We start from the raw sequence: 16420 nt of genomic DNA, 5'->3' as shown, positions 1-16420 counted from the left end.
TGTAGAAGCCCTTCCTTGGTCCAAGTTGTTTTTTCAAATTGTACCTAATTTTAGCTGCAATTAAAATTAATTTTGTAAATCTCTCTCTATTACATTAACCTCACTGACATGTAGTTTTTTGACTTGCTGTTTTAGAGTTATTAAAATGTTTGAATGATTGTTTAAACATCTTTTTGAATTTCTATAAAAATATTTTGTTTTTTTGATTTCAGACTCTCTTGGAATTTCTTCAGCGGGTCATAGAAAACACAGAGAAGAACAAAATGACGCTTAATAATGTTGCTGTTGTAATGGCACCCAACCTCTTCATGTTCAAAGAAATTCGTTCCAAGAACTATGAACAAGAACTTGCACTTGCTACAGGATCAGCATCTATTATGCGTTTTCTAATTAAATATCAGACTCTTCTGTGGACAGTAAGACTTTGATTATTGCGGGAATGCTCTTTTTTGTTGCTTTATTAAAATCAATTTTAGAACAGCTAAGGAAAATCATTTCTCATTATAGCATTGATCAGGATGAACTAAATTTCTTATTCTGCTCCTTTTATAAAGTGCATAATTGATAATTGCATACTGTATTGCTGGTCACGTGTTTAATTTCAACTTCAATTTTGCAGTATATACAATAGTATATAACTTGCATTGATTTCTCTTCTTCCTTTGACTGCATATGCCAATCACTCATGAGTTTGCATGCATTTATATCCTGTTTTAACTCTTCCTATATTACATGTATATCAGTATTCCTAATCTGCATGTTGTTTCTTGACTAGTCCTGAAGCCTGTATCAACACAAGAAATTACACAGTGTTCTTATAATTTTTTCTCACTATGTAAGAGTAATATGGACTCATTAATTCAACTCAAAATTTTTAATGTTTTATTGCTTTAAATTACACTTAGGTGAATTTTTATTTTCTTGAGGATAGGTAAAGCTGATGCAAATGCAAAAAGCTTATCTATGTTTATTGTGTGTGTAAAGTACTATAAAAATGTAGACCTTGGCCACAGTGTCAGAGAGATGACCATATATAAGAAACGAATATAGAAGTGATGTCAAAGGAGGGTACAGTAGAGGAGTATTCACCTGGGTTCAGAAGACAATCTACTCTGCAATGCCAAGAAAAACTTAACATTATTGAAATAAAAGCTTTGACAATGTTATGGATTTACATTTTTAAAATATTATTGTGGATATCTATTTGATTTTGTATAGCTTAAAATAGTACACTTTTTTTATTGCTGAAATAGTAGTTTGCTTTGTTTCTTACATTAAAGAAAAGTAGATTGTATTGTCCAGTAGACAATATGTCTAGTACTACTGCATCTTGAAGGACATGTAATAAGTATAATGGTGGTCTAGCAAATGTTCAAAGTGATATTGAAATGCAGATTTCTGTAACCTGTTCACTTCGTTGAAGTATCTTTCTATCTGCCATTAAGTAACTTGTCTAAGTGACAGGCATCTAACAGAACTGTCTTTGTGTTGACATTTGATAAGGTCTATAAACTGTATTCCATTAGTGAAGACTGAGCTAGATTAATTTTCTGTCTGATAAAAGAGCTGGGCAAATCTAGCAAGAATGATTTCAGGTCTATTTTATTTTGCCATTTTTTTCCATAGATAAGGGTACTTCAAACATCATTGAAACATAAGAAGGATTAGTGTTTATAAATGAAGATTAAAGAGATTTTAATTAATAACCCAAGCTTAGCTCAAAGCATGGCAAAAGATGCATTTTGCAGTATTCAGTCAATCCCAGCAAGTCATTCTTCTGTTTTCCTTAACAGTAGTTGCTGTCCTTCATATCCAGGGATGCACATTTGCACATTGTCCATTAGGTTTTTACTTTAACTTGCTGGTTTCCTTCTCCGTTGCTGTTAGAATTGCAGCCATGAGAAGTATCAATCACCATAACTCCATAGCTGCCTTCACTACTAAAGTCTTGAAGAGGGTCAATTCCCCTCTATACACTGAATGTGACATCAGCTTTGCATATTTTAAATATATTTTTTCATTTTTTGAAAACTGAGACTTCTGTAAGTATTTATAGTTATGTTGACATTTTCAATTAGGACATCACTTTATCTTTGCCTTTGACTGGTAGCTAATATATAACCATATCTGCTTCATTTCTAAACTAAAATGTACAAAACCACACAACACATTTTTCAAGATAAAGCAATAGAACATACAATCTAGACCAGTTAAAAACATGATATACACAAAAGATAAACCTGATTTTGTTATCACACACAAAGAGGAACTAGTATACCAATAGTGTTTTTGGTAAGAAAACTTGTATTTGTATATGTGCAGACGTGTTACTAGTGAAATATGCAAGTTCACACACCTATCACATTACAAAAAAAATCAATCAAGTCTATCATTGTAATACCCTCTGACATTAAGATTACTTTTGGATTACTCATTGCTCAAAATTGAACCTTCTGGCTGCCTTTATTTAGTGGGTAGCTGGAGGCAACTAATGTCACTCTTATAAAAGGTATACTTCATGAAAATATAAATGAAAGTAAAAATTAGACTTAAATTTGTTCTTCTACTACTTTTACATCCAAGTTGTAGGGGGAAGTTTTCTGGTCCTCCACTAAAACTATATGTTTTATCTTGGTAGAGTAATATGTTGCTGTACTTTCCCCTATTGTATTATTAAGTAGCCTTTGTCAAAATGCCTAATCTCACAGACTTACTACTGTTTATAAGGTATTATAGTATATAACTTATCCCCACCTTCCCTTCTATATCTATAACCTCAGGCAATTAGGTGTAGTAAAAAGACAAGCAGGAGTTAAGTTACACATAAAATAATGTATTATTGATAATAATCATAAATAATAACAATATGCAAAGTACATTTGAATATTGGCAACCATACAACTTGATTAAATGGTGATGTGTAGTTCAGGCGGCACACAGACTTGTTAGTTATTTAAAATGTCTCTAGTTAAGGCATCAGTGGTGCTCAGCTTTCTTCAGAACAGGCCGCAAGCCTGTTCAATATGGCTGCCAAGCTGTGCTCTTCATTGTGTTGTCTTCTTAGTTCATCAGTTTGGTCTTCATCAGATGTTAGTAAGAGAGATATGCTTCTTCATGATCAGAGGTTAGTAAGAAAGATATGCTTCTTCATCATATGTTGGTTAGTAAGAGAGAGAGAATGTGGTTGAACAAGCAGACTTATAGATTCTCTGTCCAACCCCTACAGCCAGTAGGACATCATGGTACTTAAAAGCTTCTGATAGAAGCCAGTTCCAAACAGCCATGCTTCAGACCAATGGGGCAACACCTGCCATCTCCCAAAACCATATAGCAGCTTGGCTTCCTTGCGGGGGTTGAAAGACTTTAGCAGAGAAACACTCGCCAAACTGGTTTAAAGCACACCCCCCCCAACTCTGTCGTAAAATTCAAAGAGACCCATTCCTAAAAGGGGGGGAGGGGTTGTAAACATGAATGTTTCTCACTAATGTAACACTGAATTACATTGCTTTGCCTAAATTACAAATAAAGACATACAAAATATTTATCAAGTTATATGCAAAATCTTACATCACAACATTATATATAGTTTTTTTCTGTCCACTAAGATAACAATTGAACTGAAAAATTAATTTTAATTAATTCACTCATTTTCAAAACCTTCTTAGCCCTTTGAACCATGGAACCACACCTTGGAATAAAACAAAAATGGAGAAGAAAAAAATGTTTAGTATTTTATGGTACACATCTTGACTCCTAATCAAAGCTGCTTGCAAATTTGTAATTTCCACTTTTTATTTAGTTGCTCCTATTTTAAGTGTATAAAAGTGTACTTTGACAGTTTTTATTTTATTTCATATCTTTTACAGATACCACGATTTATTATGAATCAAGTAAGAAAACAAAATATAGAAAACCAAAAGAAGGCCTCAAAAGACAGAGCAATGAAGAAATTGCTAAAGAAAATGGCTTATGACAGAGAAAAACATGAGAAGCATGAAAAACTGACAGTGGATGTAAGTCCATCAAAACAAATTTGTTATATTGATTGTCTTCTACTTAAACTTTGTGTTACACTCCAGTGCTCAAGAAACTGGGCTTTGTGTCAGAAGGTTGCTGGTTTAATGCTAATTGGCTAACAAGTAATTCTAGGCTTATTTTTAGGCAACCTAAAGTAAAAAAGTTGTCACAAATGGATTCATCTCATGGCCTATCCCTATTCATCCCACCTCACCAAATAATTAAGGTGATAATGAGAAAATGATGTTTAATCATGTTTGATTTTTAATATTTGGAAATGAAATGACCATCTTACTTCTAACTGCATGAAATATGAGAAGTTTTGAACACTTAATTAAAAACTCCTTTAAACTCCTGGACACAATTTCATATTTTCTTAGAGAACAGAAACAACAAAGTTGGGTTTCACTAGGAACCAACCCTGAACAACAGCAAACAATTTTAGAATGTCAAAGAAAAAAATCTCTGATTAGTTGTATGGCATAATCCACATTTCAGGCATCTAGTCATATGATCAGAATATCACAAATACATAAAATGCTTTTGTGAACAAAACTGAAATGTGCTCAAATGAAAACAAGTATTGAATTACCTAGTAATAGCTTATTCATTGGCTAAAGTATCTATCTATCTATCTATCTAATATGGTGCTTCATTTGATATTAAAATTGCATAGCAATGCCTACATTTTCCTTTGAGGATCAATTAAGTATTAAAAATAATAATAATATTGTCTGAAAGCCTAATGCTTTCTTTTGATTTTCTTTGAATTACTGTATCTATGGCTGTCTTCTGTATTCTGTAATACAAATGGATTACATTACTAGAGTTTACTGTTGTATCTGGCTGTGCTTTATTAGTTCATATGTGTAACTCACTCCTGCATAATTAATTATCTCAGAGTTTAAAATTATTCCGCTGAATTACAGTAAATCATTAGTATTCTATAAATTTCTCTGCTCCTATCCATATTACTAAACGAGAATGGTAAACCGGATATAGATGCAGGGACCTGCCCGTGGACGCAAAAGACATATTGCGCAAGTGCCACACAAAGCCCTCCAAATCCCCCCCCCCCAGAGTGAAACGGGAGAGACTACGCACGTGTGCAGGCGCCACACAAAGCCCCCACTCCGCACCAGAGCAAAACGGGAGAGACTACGAACCGTCAGAGTAGGAAACAAAATAAAACGTCATAAAGAGGTTAAAGAACAGGGACAAACACATGCAGAGCAGGTTACAGAACAAAGCCCCCCTGCCCAGAGTAAAACGAGAAAGACTACAAACCGTCTGACATGCCGCAAGCAGGATAAAGCGAGGTCAGAAATAAAACACAGAGTAGGAAACAAAGTAAAACTTTATAAAGGGATTAAAGAACAGGGACGAACACATGGAGAGCGGGTTACAGATGATGAAAACTGGAATGCAACAGCTTCAAAAAAACCTAGGCACAAAACACATGCACACCGAGATACAGAATATAAAGGCAGAAACAACGACAGTTAAACGTCCACACCACACAGCGGAGGCAGACCCGGAAGGTGCAGGCGCCTACATCGTGCGTCAGAAGGTGCCTACACAGCATGGTAAAAACCGACATAATACGGAAGGCGCAGGTGTCGCCGCCATATTGTGAGTGGCACTAATGCGTAGTGAAAACCCAGGAGGAGACATAGTAAAACAAGAGGAGTCAACGCCCCGCCCCAGAGTAAAACGGGACACACTACGGAGTCCACAAAGGTTCATACATCAAACCCGAGATGGTACGGACACGCGTCTGAAACCGCGGAAGCAAAACTGTCTCGGCTCCAAAACCAAACAGCTCAACAACTAACACAGCTTCGACACCGAGCCCGCGTGGACAGATCTAATGAACGTGGACGCCTACAACTCGCGTCTCAAACTGCGTAGGCAAAGCAGGCACGGATTCAACACGACACAGCTCGAGTAACCGAGATACAAACACGTGCCTGCCTGGATATAATTAATGAACGCAGGCGCCTACAACGTGCATCTGAAATGCCGCAGACCAGGCAGGCACTGCTCCAAAAAGAAAGAGCTCGACTAAACGAGATTCGAAGTGAAACGGGAAACACTACAGAGTCCGCAGTGCTCCACAATGCACCGCATAATAGTTCGGAAACAGCTTCGTAGTGGGGAGACCCAGAGTGACACGGGCGAACGCTCCGTATTAAGCATACGTCCAAACTATACAGCATACGTGAATCACATTACAGTGATGCATTATTAACAGTACCATAAACATCACAGTATCGCAAACAAATGAAAATTATTAGTCAAAAAAGGGAAAATATATTCACCACGGACCAAGTGTCATTGAAACAAAAGCAGAATAAAGCGAGATCAGAAATGAAAGACAGAGTAGAAAGCAAAGTAAAACGTCATAAACAGGTTAAACGAGGGGGCCAAACACATGGACAGCAGGTTACAGATAATGAAGACCGCAATTCAAAAGCTTCAAAAACAACAGCTCGACTGACCGAGATACAAACTGAAACGGGAAACACTACGGGGTCCGCAGTAGTCCACAATGCACCGCATAATAGTACGGACGGAGCTCCGTATTAACAGTGGAGGGCCCCAGAGTGACACGGGCGAACGCTCCGTATTAAACGTGCGTCATCCTCACACGTGGCTGCCCAGCAGGCGCGGGTTCAAAACGCCGGGGGTAGGCGAGCGAAGCAAGCAGGGAGCGGAGCCCCCTTGTGTGTACTATCATGAGAAAAATTAGATGGCCTGCAGAATGCAAACTTTAATTATTACTTGTGTGTTTTTGTGTGTGTGTGTATAATATATATGTACTGTATGTATGTATGCATGTGTGTGTATGTGTATAATATGCTATTAGGGGCCATTCAGAGAAAAAAAGATTGGTTAGTAAATGTATGAATTTGTTTAGATAGATATATAATATATAATATAGATATATATATATATACAGTAAATATATATATATATATATATATATATATATATATATATATATATATTGGTTCAGATATATATGTTGGTTTGAATACATCCATTCAGATATATACATTGGTTGAGATATATATACATTGGTTTGTATAGGTCTGTTCTGATATACTGTATATACATTGGTTGAAATACATTGGTTTGGATAAAAATTCAGAAAAAATTATTACAAAAGAAAATATATTTTTATAACAATTTAAATATGCAATGTAATTATAAAAATATTAATATTAATTTTCAAGTTTATAAAGTATTGTTATTGTCTCTTTATGCTCGTCTTAAGGCACAGTCATAGGAGTTGAGCAACTAAGCATTTTAGTGCATTTTATACTGTATGTATAATTTGTATGTGACAAAAAGATTTGATTTGTTTGTTAAGCAATATAAAAAAGTAGCTGCATATGGATAACAGATTAGGTTAGATATGTATGACCTCTACTGGCCCAAAGCCGGCAGGTAAAGAATAACATATGAGACTGAACTGAAATTAGTTTCTCTTTCTCTACCTTTACAATTATTGCAAACTTGTAATGTAGGTGAGCTTTATAATTATTTTTTATTACATGCCAATATTTTACCCATAGTTTGTCAAGTGTGCATCCACCTAAGAAGGTGACTGGGTGTTAACTATGCATCGGCTGAGGTAGCTAAGTAAGCATTGCTGATGTTGAAAAGACTTATTATAAATGCAACACAAAAGCTGCTATAAAAGCAAAAGGAAAATCAGAAATTCAGCAGTGTGTAAAAACATTTAAGTATAGAAACTTTACAAATGCTTGATGAAGAAAACTGACTTAACTTACCTCACAATTGACCTAACCTCAAAATGCTCACCACAGAAAAAGGATTGAAAGCTCAGTGTCTGGAAGGTAATTCCTCATAAATTGTAGTCAAAGCCTCAGAACAAAGTACTACCATGGGTGCAAAGTCACTTGGAGTGAAGGTTATGAAAGTTTATGCTGTTAACTTCTTACGATAAAGAAACTGAACATTATGTTAACAAGAATAATTCAGTTAACCATTATTTCTTTTTTCAGTGTCATACTAGTAAAGATTTCATGGGAAAATTTACTTTTCATTCAATAATGTTGCTTTATGAAAAGCTAAACTAAATAAAGTGCAAACTTTCAAATTATGTATATTGTGTAACGATTACATCAATTAACTTTAATTTCATAATTTCATTTAGTGATCATTTTTTCCTATTTACAGACAGATGTTCTTCAAGGTGTTATACGGGTTCAAGCACCGCAGTTCTCCAAAGTCTCCATGGCCATTCAACTAACTGAGGACCTTAAAGCTAGTGATGTCCTAGCCAGATTTCTCAGCCAAGACAGGTGTGATGCACTTTGTTGTTTTGTTTTTTCCCCTTCCACTGTAAACAATAGGTTCCATAGTGAAGTATAAAGGTGTTGTGCCATTCAGTCTTGATGCAAATTTCATTAATCTATCAAGTCATTGTGATTTTTCAAAGAAAAGTACTGTGTTTGAGATATGTGTTTTTTGCATGGTGTTCCTGTACATTTTCTGCCATTCTTTATTTTGTAGCAAGTCATTTTATTAGTCCTACCATGTGCTTCACTTCACTTAAGGTGACTGCTGCAGTGACTGATTAGTGACAAGTTTAGATGTGACATGTCTTCTGTGTACAACAAGTTACAAATTATTTCAAGATGAAAATATGATATACCTTTTTGGTAATAATGTGACCCCCACCACAACAAAAGTGCATTCCTGCAACTCTCACCCTTTTTCAATGGTTTATAATGCATAACAAGCAGCAGTGTTTTGACCTACTACACATGGTAGTAAGTTACAAAATGGGGATTTTAAAAATGTATATGCTTATTTTGTCTGCATTTTTTTATGAATGTGATTTAATAATACATTTGTATGTACAGCATGCTTTTTTTGTTAGTATGCTTTTATTTTAATTCAGTTTAAAATTTGTATGCATTACTTTTTTGTTGTAAAATGATGTTCTTTGCATTGTTTATTTATTTACTGCCTTTCATTATTTATGTATTTATCAGTGTTGTCTCTAATTAGCAACCATTGTCAGATTTACTATCAGATTTACTAGAGGAAGCACTACTTCATATTTAACTTGTACAAAAGTCAGATTTGTAATAACACAATAATGAATATCCTGTATATTATTATTACAATTATTGCTGAAAACAAAAGGAATACTTTATGCTCAAATGCCACAGTGAGACTGGATACAGGTTGTCATTGTTTATTTAGATGTTACAGATCTGTATCAACAGTTCTGAAGGATTGTTGAGCAGTGATTTTGAAAGATTACATTCATAACTCCAAAGACTGCACAGTTGAAAATGGACCGGTCAGTCACTAAATTTCTACCCTCAGCTAGTTTTTGCATGCATAAATTTTGTTTTCTCTCAAGGTTGTAAGCAAAACAGCAATGATTTGACCTTATTTCCTAGGTTGCAGTGCATCAGAATCTCCTCAGTTAACCCAGGCAGTTCAGCTAATAAAACTCCAGCGATCATAGCTTTTTATTTCTTGAACTCACACAAGACAAGAACTTCTAGAAACCCAGAGCAATGAAATAAAAGGGGAAATGAGGAAGCAACTGGAAATTGGAATGAATTTCTAGTGTGGCCCTTTTTCTGAAGAAATCGCTAGACAATTTTCAAGTACAGTGGAACCTCGGTTTGCGAGAATAATTCGTTCCGGAAACATGCTCGTAGTCCAAAGCACTCGTATATCAAAGTGAATTTCCCCATAAGACATAATGGAAACTCAAATGATTTGTTCCACAACCCAAAACTATTCATATAAAAATGATTAATACAAAATATAAAGTAAAAATACATAAAACAAATTAACTTGCACTTTACCTTTGAAAAGAATCATGGCTGGTGTGAGTGAGTTTCTAAACTCTTGTGGGATTGCACCCAACGGGACGACACGCGGAAGAGCGTCCCAAAGCAATCGCAGTCTCCCAGCGCTGTAGCAGTTCTCCGTAAAAGCGAATCCGAAAAGATCGCGGACATGCTATAAGCGCCTGCCGTCAATGGGTGATACAAGGAACAAGGAACATTATAAATGTGCAGGGCCCTGCCTGACTGCTGTGTCTGTGTATAAATAACCGCGCTGTTGCAGTTTCAAGCTGATTAAAGCTTGTGTTGCTAAAGTACTGAGACCCAGCTTCGTGTTTTAGGGTGCAAGACGGGGACTCGCACATCACAGCACACACGAGCGAGCGAGCACACACAGTCACAATGCTAATGCTGTAGTAAACACTATACGCTTGTACGGATGTTGACTATATGAGTGAGGCACGCTGACTCAGACGGAGAATAGGAGACGATTGCCCACAATCCCGCAGTGAGAGAGAGAGAGAACAACCATCAGCTCAGTTGTGATCACATGTCGCTCAGCAGACAAACTACTCTTACTGCAAGACCTCGCTCGTTTATCAAGTGAAAATTTCTTAAAAATTTTTGCTCGTTTTGCAAAACACTAGTAAACCAAGTTACTCGCCAACCGAGGTTCCACTGTACTATTCCTCAGACAGCCAGAGCAAACCCAGTAGACAAGATGAAACAAGTCTGCTAACTCTTCTGACTAACTTGAGGGAACCTTTCTGTGATGCTTTATCTATTCTGACTTTTGCTCCATTGTTCTCTCCCATTTTGTGAGTCACATATATTAAAAAAAGAACATGCTGGCATGGTTTTGGTTTACAGAGGAACTTTATCAATCATTTTATCAATCAACCAGTCTATTAAGAATGTTTCTGAAGTGATGTGCTGAAGTTGTTTCACAGTAACAGTAACTGAATGCCATGCCATCCATGAGTCTGCTATGAAGTACTCTTTATACCCATGCATTCTAATGGAAATGTGAGGCAGTCTGTCTAACAACTAAAGCTTGGATTAAATTGCATCTCACAATCACACAATGATCCTAATAAAACCATCAAATTTTAAACTGAATGGCTGAAATGAAAGAAAATCAAGGTTTTGAAATGGCCAAGTCAAATTCCAGACCTTGCACCAGCTGTTACACTGTGATGGGGACCTTCAGACAGCTGTTAAAAAATGAATGCCCTTAAAATCAATCAAATGAGCAGTCCTGTAAGAAGGAATCACTAAAAAGTAAACAGATTTGTAAGAAATTGCAAATCATGCAGAAAAAAATTACTGCTTTTGAAGATCTAATTAAACATAAGATGTACATACTTTTTCACACAAGTTTTCTGCATTTTGGCTCAGGCTTTATTGAATGAAAGAAAATCTTTACTGTGGTGTTTGTCACGAGCTTAAAATTGGTGGAGTGGTGACTCTGAGGCTAGGGATCGGCACTGGCAAGCGGAAGGTTGCCGGTTCGAATCCCGTAAACGGCAAAAGAGACTCCCCTCTGTTGGGCCATTGAGCAAGACCCTTAATCTGCAATTGCTGAGCGCTTTCAGTAATGAAAGAAGCGCTGTATAAATGCAAAGAATTATTATTATTATTATTAAAATTATCTCATTTTCAGATTGAGTGTTTGATTATTTTAGAGAGTCTCTTGTTCACATTAGACTATAGAGAGATTAGGTCATCAAAGTAGTCCGGAGTAAAGCCAAACAAGGGATCTTGAGGTTAGGAGAAAAGCTTTAAATTTAAGCCAGCATAGATCATAAAACTAAAGCATTCGTGTGGATGTAACAAGGAACAGAATACACCAGATGGGTAATAGCATTATGATGAAGTGGACATGTCAGATATGAGCTGCAGAATAATTGGAACATGCTAAATACATTATATTGCCAAAAGTATTGGGACACCCCTCCAAATAGATAGATAGATAGATAGATACTTTATTAATCCCCAAGGGAAAATTCACATACTCCAGCAGCAGCATACTGATAAAAAACAATATTAAATTAAAGAGTGATAAAAATGTAGGTATATCGGACAGTAACTTTGTATAATGGTAACGTTTACCCCTCCGGGTGGAACTGAAGAGTCGCATAGTGTGGGGTAGGAACGATCTCCTCAGACTGTCAGTGGAGCAGGACAGTGACAGCAGTCTGTCGCTGAAGCTGCTCCTCTGTCTGGAGATGACACTGTTCAGTGGATGCAGTGGATTCTCCATGATTGACAGGAGCCTGCTCAGTGCCCATCACTCTGCCACAGATGTCAAACTGTCCAGCTCCGTGCCTACAATAGAGCCTGCCTTCCTCACCAGTTTGTCCAGGCGTGAGGCGTCCCTCTTCTTTATGCTGCCTCCCCAGCACACCACCGCGTAGAAGAGGGCGCTCACCACAACGGTCTGATAGAACATCTGCAGCATCTTATTGCAGATGTTGAAAGACACCAGCCTTCTAAGAAAGTATAGTCGGCTCTGCCCTTTCTTGCACAGAGCATCAGTATTGGCAGTCCAGTCCAGTTTATCATCCAGCTGCACTCCCAGGTATTTATAGGTCTGCACACTCTGCACACAGTCACCTCTGATGATCACTGGGTCCATGAGGGGCCTGGGACTCCTAAAATCCTCCTTGGTTTTGCTGGTGTTCAGTTGTAGGTGGTTTGAGTCGCACCATTTAACAAAGTCCTTGATTACGCTCCTATACTCCTCCTCCTGCCCATTCCTGATGCAGCCCACGATAGCAGTGTTGTCAGCAAACTTTTGCACATGGCATCATTGAGTCATTGAATTCAGGTGTTCCAATCACTTTCATGGCCACCGGTGTATAAAATCAAGCACCTAGGCATGCAGACTGCTTCTATAAATATTTGTGAAAGAATGGGTCTCTCTCAGGAGCTCAGTGAATTCAAGCATGGTACCGTGATAGGATGCCACCTGTGAAATTTCCTCGCTACTAAATATTCCACAGTCAAGAACATTGTGTAGCGAGCTTCATGGAATGGGTTTCCATGGCTAACCAGCTGCATCCAAGCCGTTCATCACCAAGTGCAATGCAAAGTGCTGGATGCAGTGGTGTAAAGCACACCGCCAGTGGACTCTAGAGCAGTGGAAACGTATCCTTTGGAGTGACGAATCACACTTCTCTGTCTGGCAATCCGATGGACGAGTCTGGGTTTGGCGGTTGCCAGGAGAATGGTACTTGCCTGACTGCATTGAGTGAAGTGTAAAGTTTGGTGGATGGGGGATTATGGTGTGGGGTTGTTTTTCAGGGGTTGGGCTTGGCCCCTTAGTTCCAGTGAAAGGAACTCTTAATGCTTCAGCATACAAAGCCATTTTGGACAGTTTCATGCTCCCAACTTTGTGGGAACAGTTTGGGGATGGCCCCTTCCTATTCCAACATGACTGCGCACCAGTGCACAAAGCAAGAAATAGATGAGCAAGTTTGGTGTGGAGGAACTTGACTGGCCTGCACAAAGCCCTGACCTCAAGCCGATAGAACACCTTTGGGATGAATTAGAGTGGAGCCAGGCCTTGTTGTCCAACATCAGTGCCTGACCTCACAAATGCTCTCCTGGAAGAATGGTTAAAAATTCCCATAAACACACTCCTAAACATTGTGGAAAGCCTTCCCAGAAGAGTTGAAGCTGTTATAGCTGCAAAGGGTGGGACAACTCCATATTAAAGCCTATGCATTAAGAATGGGATGTCATTGAAGTTCATGTGTGTGTAAAGGCATGCGTCCCACTACTTTTGGCAATATAGTTTATATCATATAGTTATGAAACTTCTGTATATATTATCCAGTTTTACATACTGCAGACAAGGCTGAAGACTTTGATAGGCAGGATATTTTGTACCAGGAGAAAACTTCTCCTTTTTAATCTAGAGACAAATCTGGGTTGCGAAACGATATTTTGTACCAGGAGAAAACTTCTTCTCCTTTTTAATCTAGAGACAAATCTGGGTTGCGAAACTAAACTGTTGTGGTGATAATGTGGTTTCAAGGTCTTTAAATGATTATAATAATACCTGACTTGTTATAATGGATTTGTTGAGAATGAAACACATCTCAGGTTCTCATACTTATGTTTTTCTGCTCTTTGTCAACATATGCCTTAAACAGTTAAAAAAAATGACAAAGCCTGGCTCATAATATTTGGAGGTGCTTTATAGAAATTAGTAGAATCCTTTAAGACAGTGACAAGAAAAGGGAAATGATGATGTGAATGTCCATTTACAGCACTCCTATTGTACATGTAGCTGCATTCATAGAAGATGACATGATTATACCTTCCGAAATGAGACTTTTATAGTAAAAAGTAGCTCAAAATAGACTACAGTTTGACTAAAACAAGGGAAGCTTTAAAGTGATTATATTGTATTCTTTTTACAGCAGCACTGTTGAACAGTCTGTGAAGAGAGAAGAACTGTGCCTATTTGAAATAGGAGGCAACATAGGTAATGTACAAATGAAGATTAATGGTTAATTAATTGATCTAAATAATCATTGTTTTAAGTGGATGTATCCTAACAAGTCAGTTGGCAATTGGAATCAACTTATTTCGGCATTAGTACAATCCTCTTAAATGACTAATTGGTTATCTAGTTTATGACTTAAAGAATGTGATCCAAGAACCTGCTGAAGCTCCCATTATTAGGATTTTCTTGTTTCTACCTTTAGTAGAGATAAAAATGACTAAACATAATGTAGTTTTGACTTTTTTTTTGTCATAGCACATGAATAAATGAATGTGCTCCTTCAGTACATATTCCTAGTAGATGCAGTTTTCCCCTCATGCTAACTACCAGTGTAGTCTGTTTTATTTGCTTTCCTGTAGTAATTAATCGATACTTCTCCACCCTAAATAGAATTACAGTACTTTGCTCATGTGCTTAAGTTTTATATCTTGTACATTGGTATTCACCTTATGTGCTGAACTACAGATGGTAAAACTGGCTAACTAAGCAGAAAATTTTGCATCTTTGGGTAAACTTAAATCGCTTTGTTCATCTTTAGTAAATGGGAGGTCCATAGTGATACTGTGTATGGCCTTATGAATGAATGACTTATCAAAACCTATTAACGGATGTATTTAAATGTAATTTTCTTTTCATACAAATATTATGCTTCTTTTTTTTCTTCCTTATTTATGTATTATGTTTTAAAGTACTAGCCATCTTATGTTTTAGCCTAGAGAATTAAAGTAGTCCATCTTCACTATATAGGTGCTAAACAATATCAAAGAAAATAGGATGAAAGTGAATTTAGAAAAGGTAATGCCATTACCCTCTACTGGATGATGAAGATGTATAAAAAAGCAGCACATCAAAAAACAAAACTTGAGTTTATACTTCAGTCTGGTAATTAATGAGTGGTCAGAACTTTCAAAGTCAGTTTTATTCATTGCTTTTATTGAACAGACTTTTCAATAGTAACATTTCGATCATACATGTGAGAGGTAAACAAGGAGTACCCAGGAATCACCAAGAGACATCAATTGCAGGGACAAAACCAAAAGGAATGCTAGTGATGAAAATTTCCTGCATAAGGTCTTGTCAGCCTTTTTTCTAGTTTTCACAATAATTCCTAAACCATGAGAATCTTTCTAAGTGCAGATTTTCCAGTGACTGATATGTTAGAGGTCATTCAGATTGACTTTGCTACAAGACTGTTACTCATCTTAGTTCCTTACTTAATTAATACACCCAATCAATATTGTCATTTATAATTTTCACCTCACTACAACAAACATATGAAAGTAAAAGATACTGATAAAAATTATGTTAGTAGTTTTTCCAAACATTTAAAGTAAGCCATTTGAACAATGTAACTTTTTTTTTACCCCATCCGTATGCTGCCATTTACTAATGAATTATATGTTTTAGGTATTGAAATTAATGAAAACTGAAATATCTCTGGCCTGGCTGATTCAGGGTGACAGGGGCTGAAGCCTGTCCTGACAAAAATTGGTACAAGGCACTTTCAGGCACACAACACCACAGAGCCATTTTAGATTTGCCAATTATCCTAACTTACCCAGGTTTTCTTTTTGTTTACTATATATTTGTATCTCTAGAAAAACCTTTGCAAATGGATAAAAGTGTAGAATCCACATAGGCAAATAATTGAGAGTGGGACTTGAATGCAGGTTGTTGGTCTATGAGGCAGAATATCAAACCTCTTTCTGTCATGGTGACCAAAATTACTTAAAGTAGACAAATAATGATAATTGATAATTAAATATGTAGGAAGCAGTTGTCTTACAATCTGGTTATAATCTAGTCAGTACCAGGAAAGTTTAGTACATTCAGATTAGTCAGTCAGTGGAGAATTATGGGAAATCAGGAGGACATATATTGAATCTGAAATTTGAATGACCATGTTACGTTTATGTGCATTTTTTCTGGATAATCTGCTTCTAATGTGTGGTTAAGTTAACTGGCAACTCTAAATTGGCTGATTATTTTCTATCAAACTTCATTATCTGTTTTCAGGTTCCGTTCCAAATTCAAGAGACAA

The 16420-nt window shown here is 36.7% G+C and overlaps 1 protein-coding gene across 2 annotated transcripts in view; it reads left to right on the top strand.

Annotated features, from left to right (window-relative positions):
- Positions 1-16420, top strand: part of arhgap18 (Rho GTPase activating protein 18) — a 152251-nt gene that overhangs the window by 114268 nt on the left and 21563 nt on the right. Inside the window, exons 11-14 of one of the 2 annotated variants that reach the window (XM_028797930.2) lie at positions 213-416; positions 3867-4013; positions 8227-8351; positions 14297-14358. In XM_028797930.2, the coding sequence (XP_028653763.1) occupies positions 213-416; positions 3867-4013; positions 8227-8351; positions 14297-14358 (538 nt within the window). Of the gene's footprint in view, positions 1-212; positions 417-3866; positions 4014-8226; positions 8352-14293; positions 14359-16420 lie in introns of both variants that reach the window. The other variant, XM_028797929.2, reaches the window with a different exon arrangement.

This window comes from Erpetoichthys calabaricus, chromosome 3 (genome assembly GCF_900747795.2).
Source record: "Erpetoichthys calabaricus chromosome 3, fErpCal1.3, whole genome shotgun sequence".
Lineage (NCBI taxonomy): Eukaryota > Metazoa > Chordata > Cladistia > Polypteriformes > Polypteridae > Erpetoichthys > Erpetoichthys calabaricus.
Note: the sequence above shows the minus strand (reverse complement) of the source record. Positions and strands in the feature narration are given on the sequence as shown.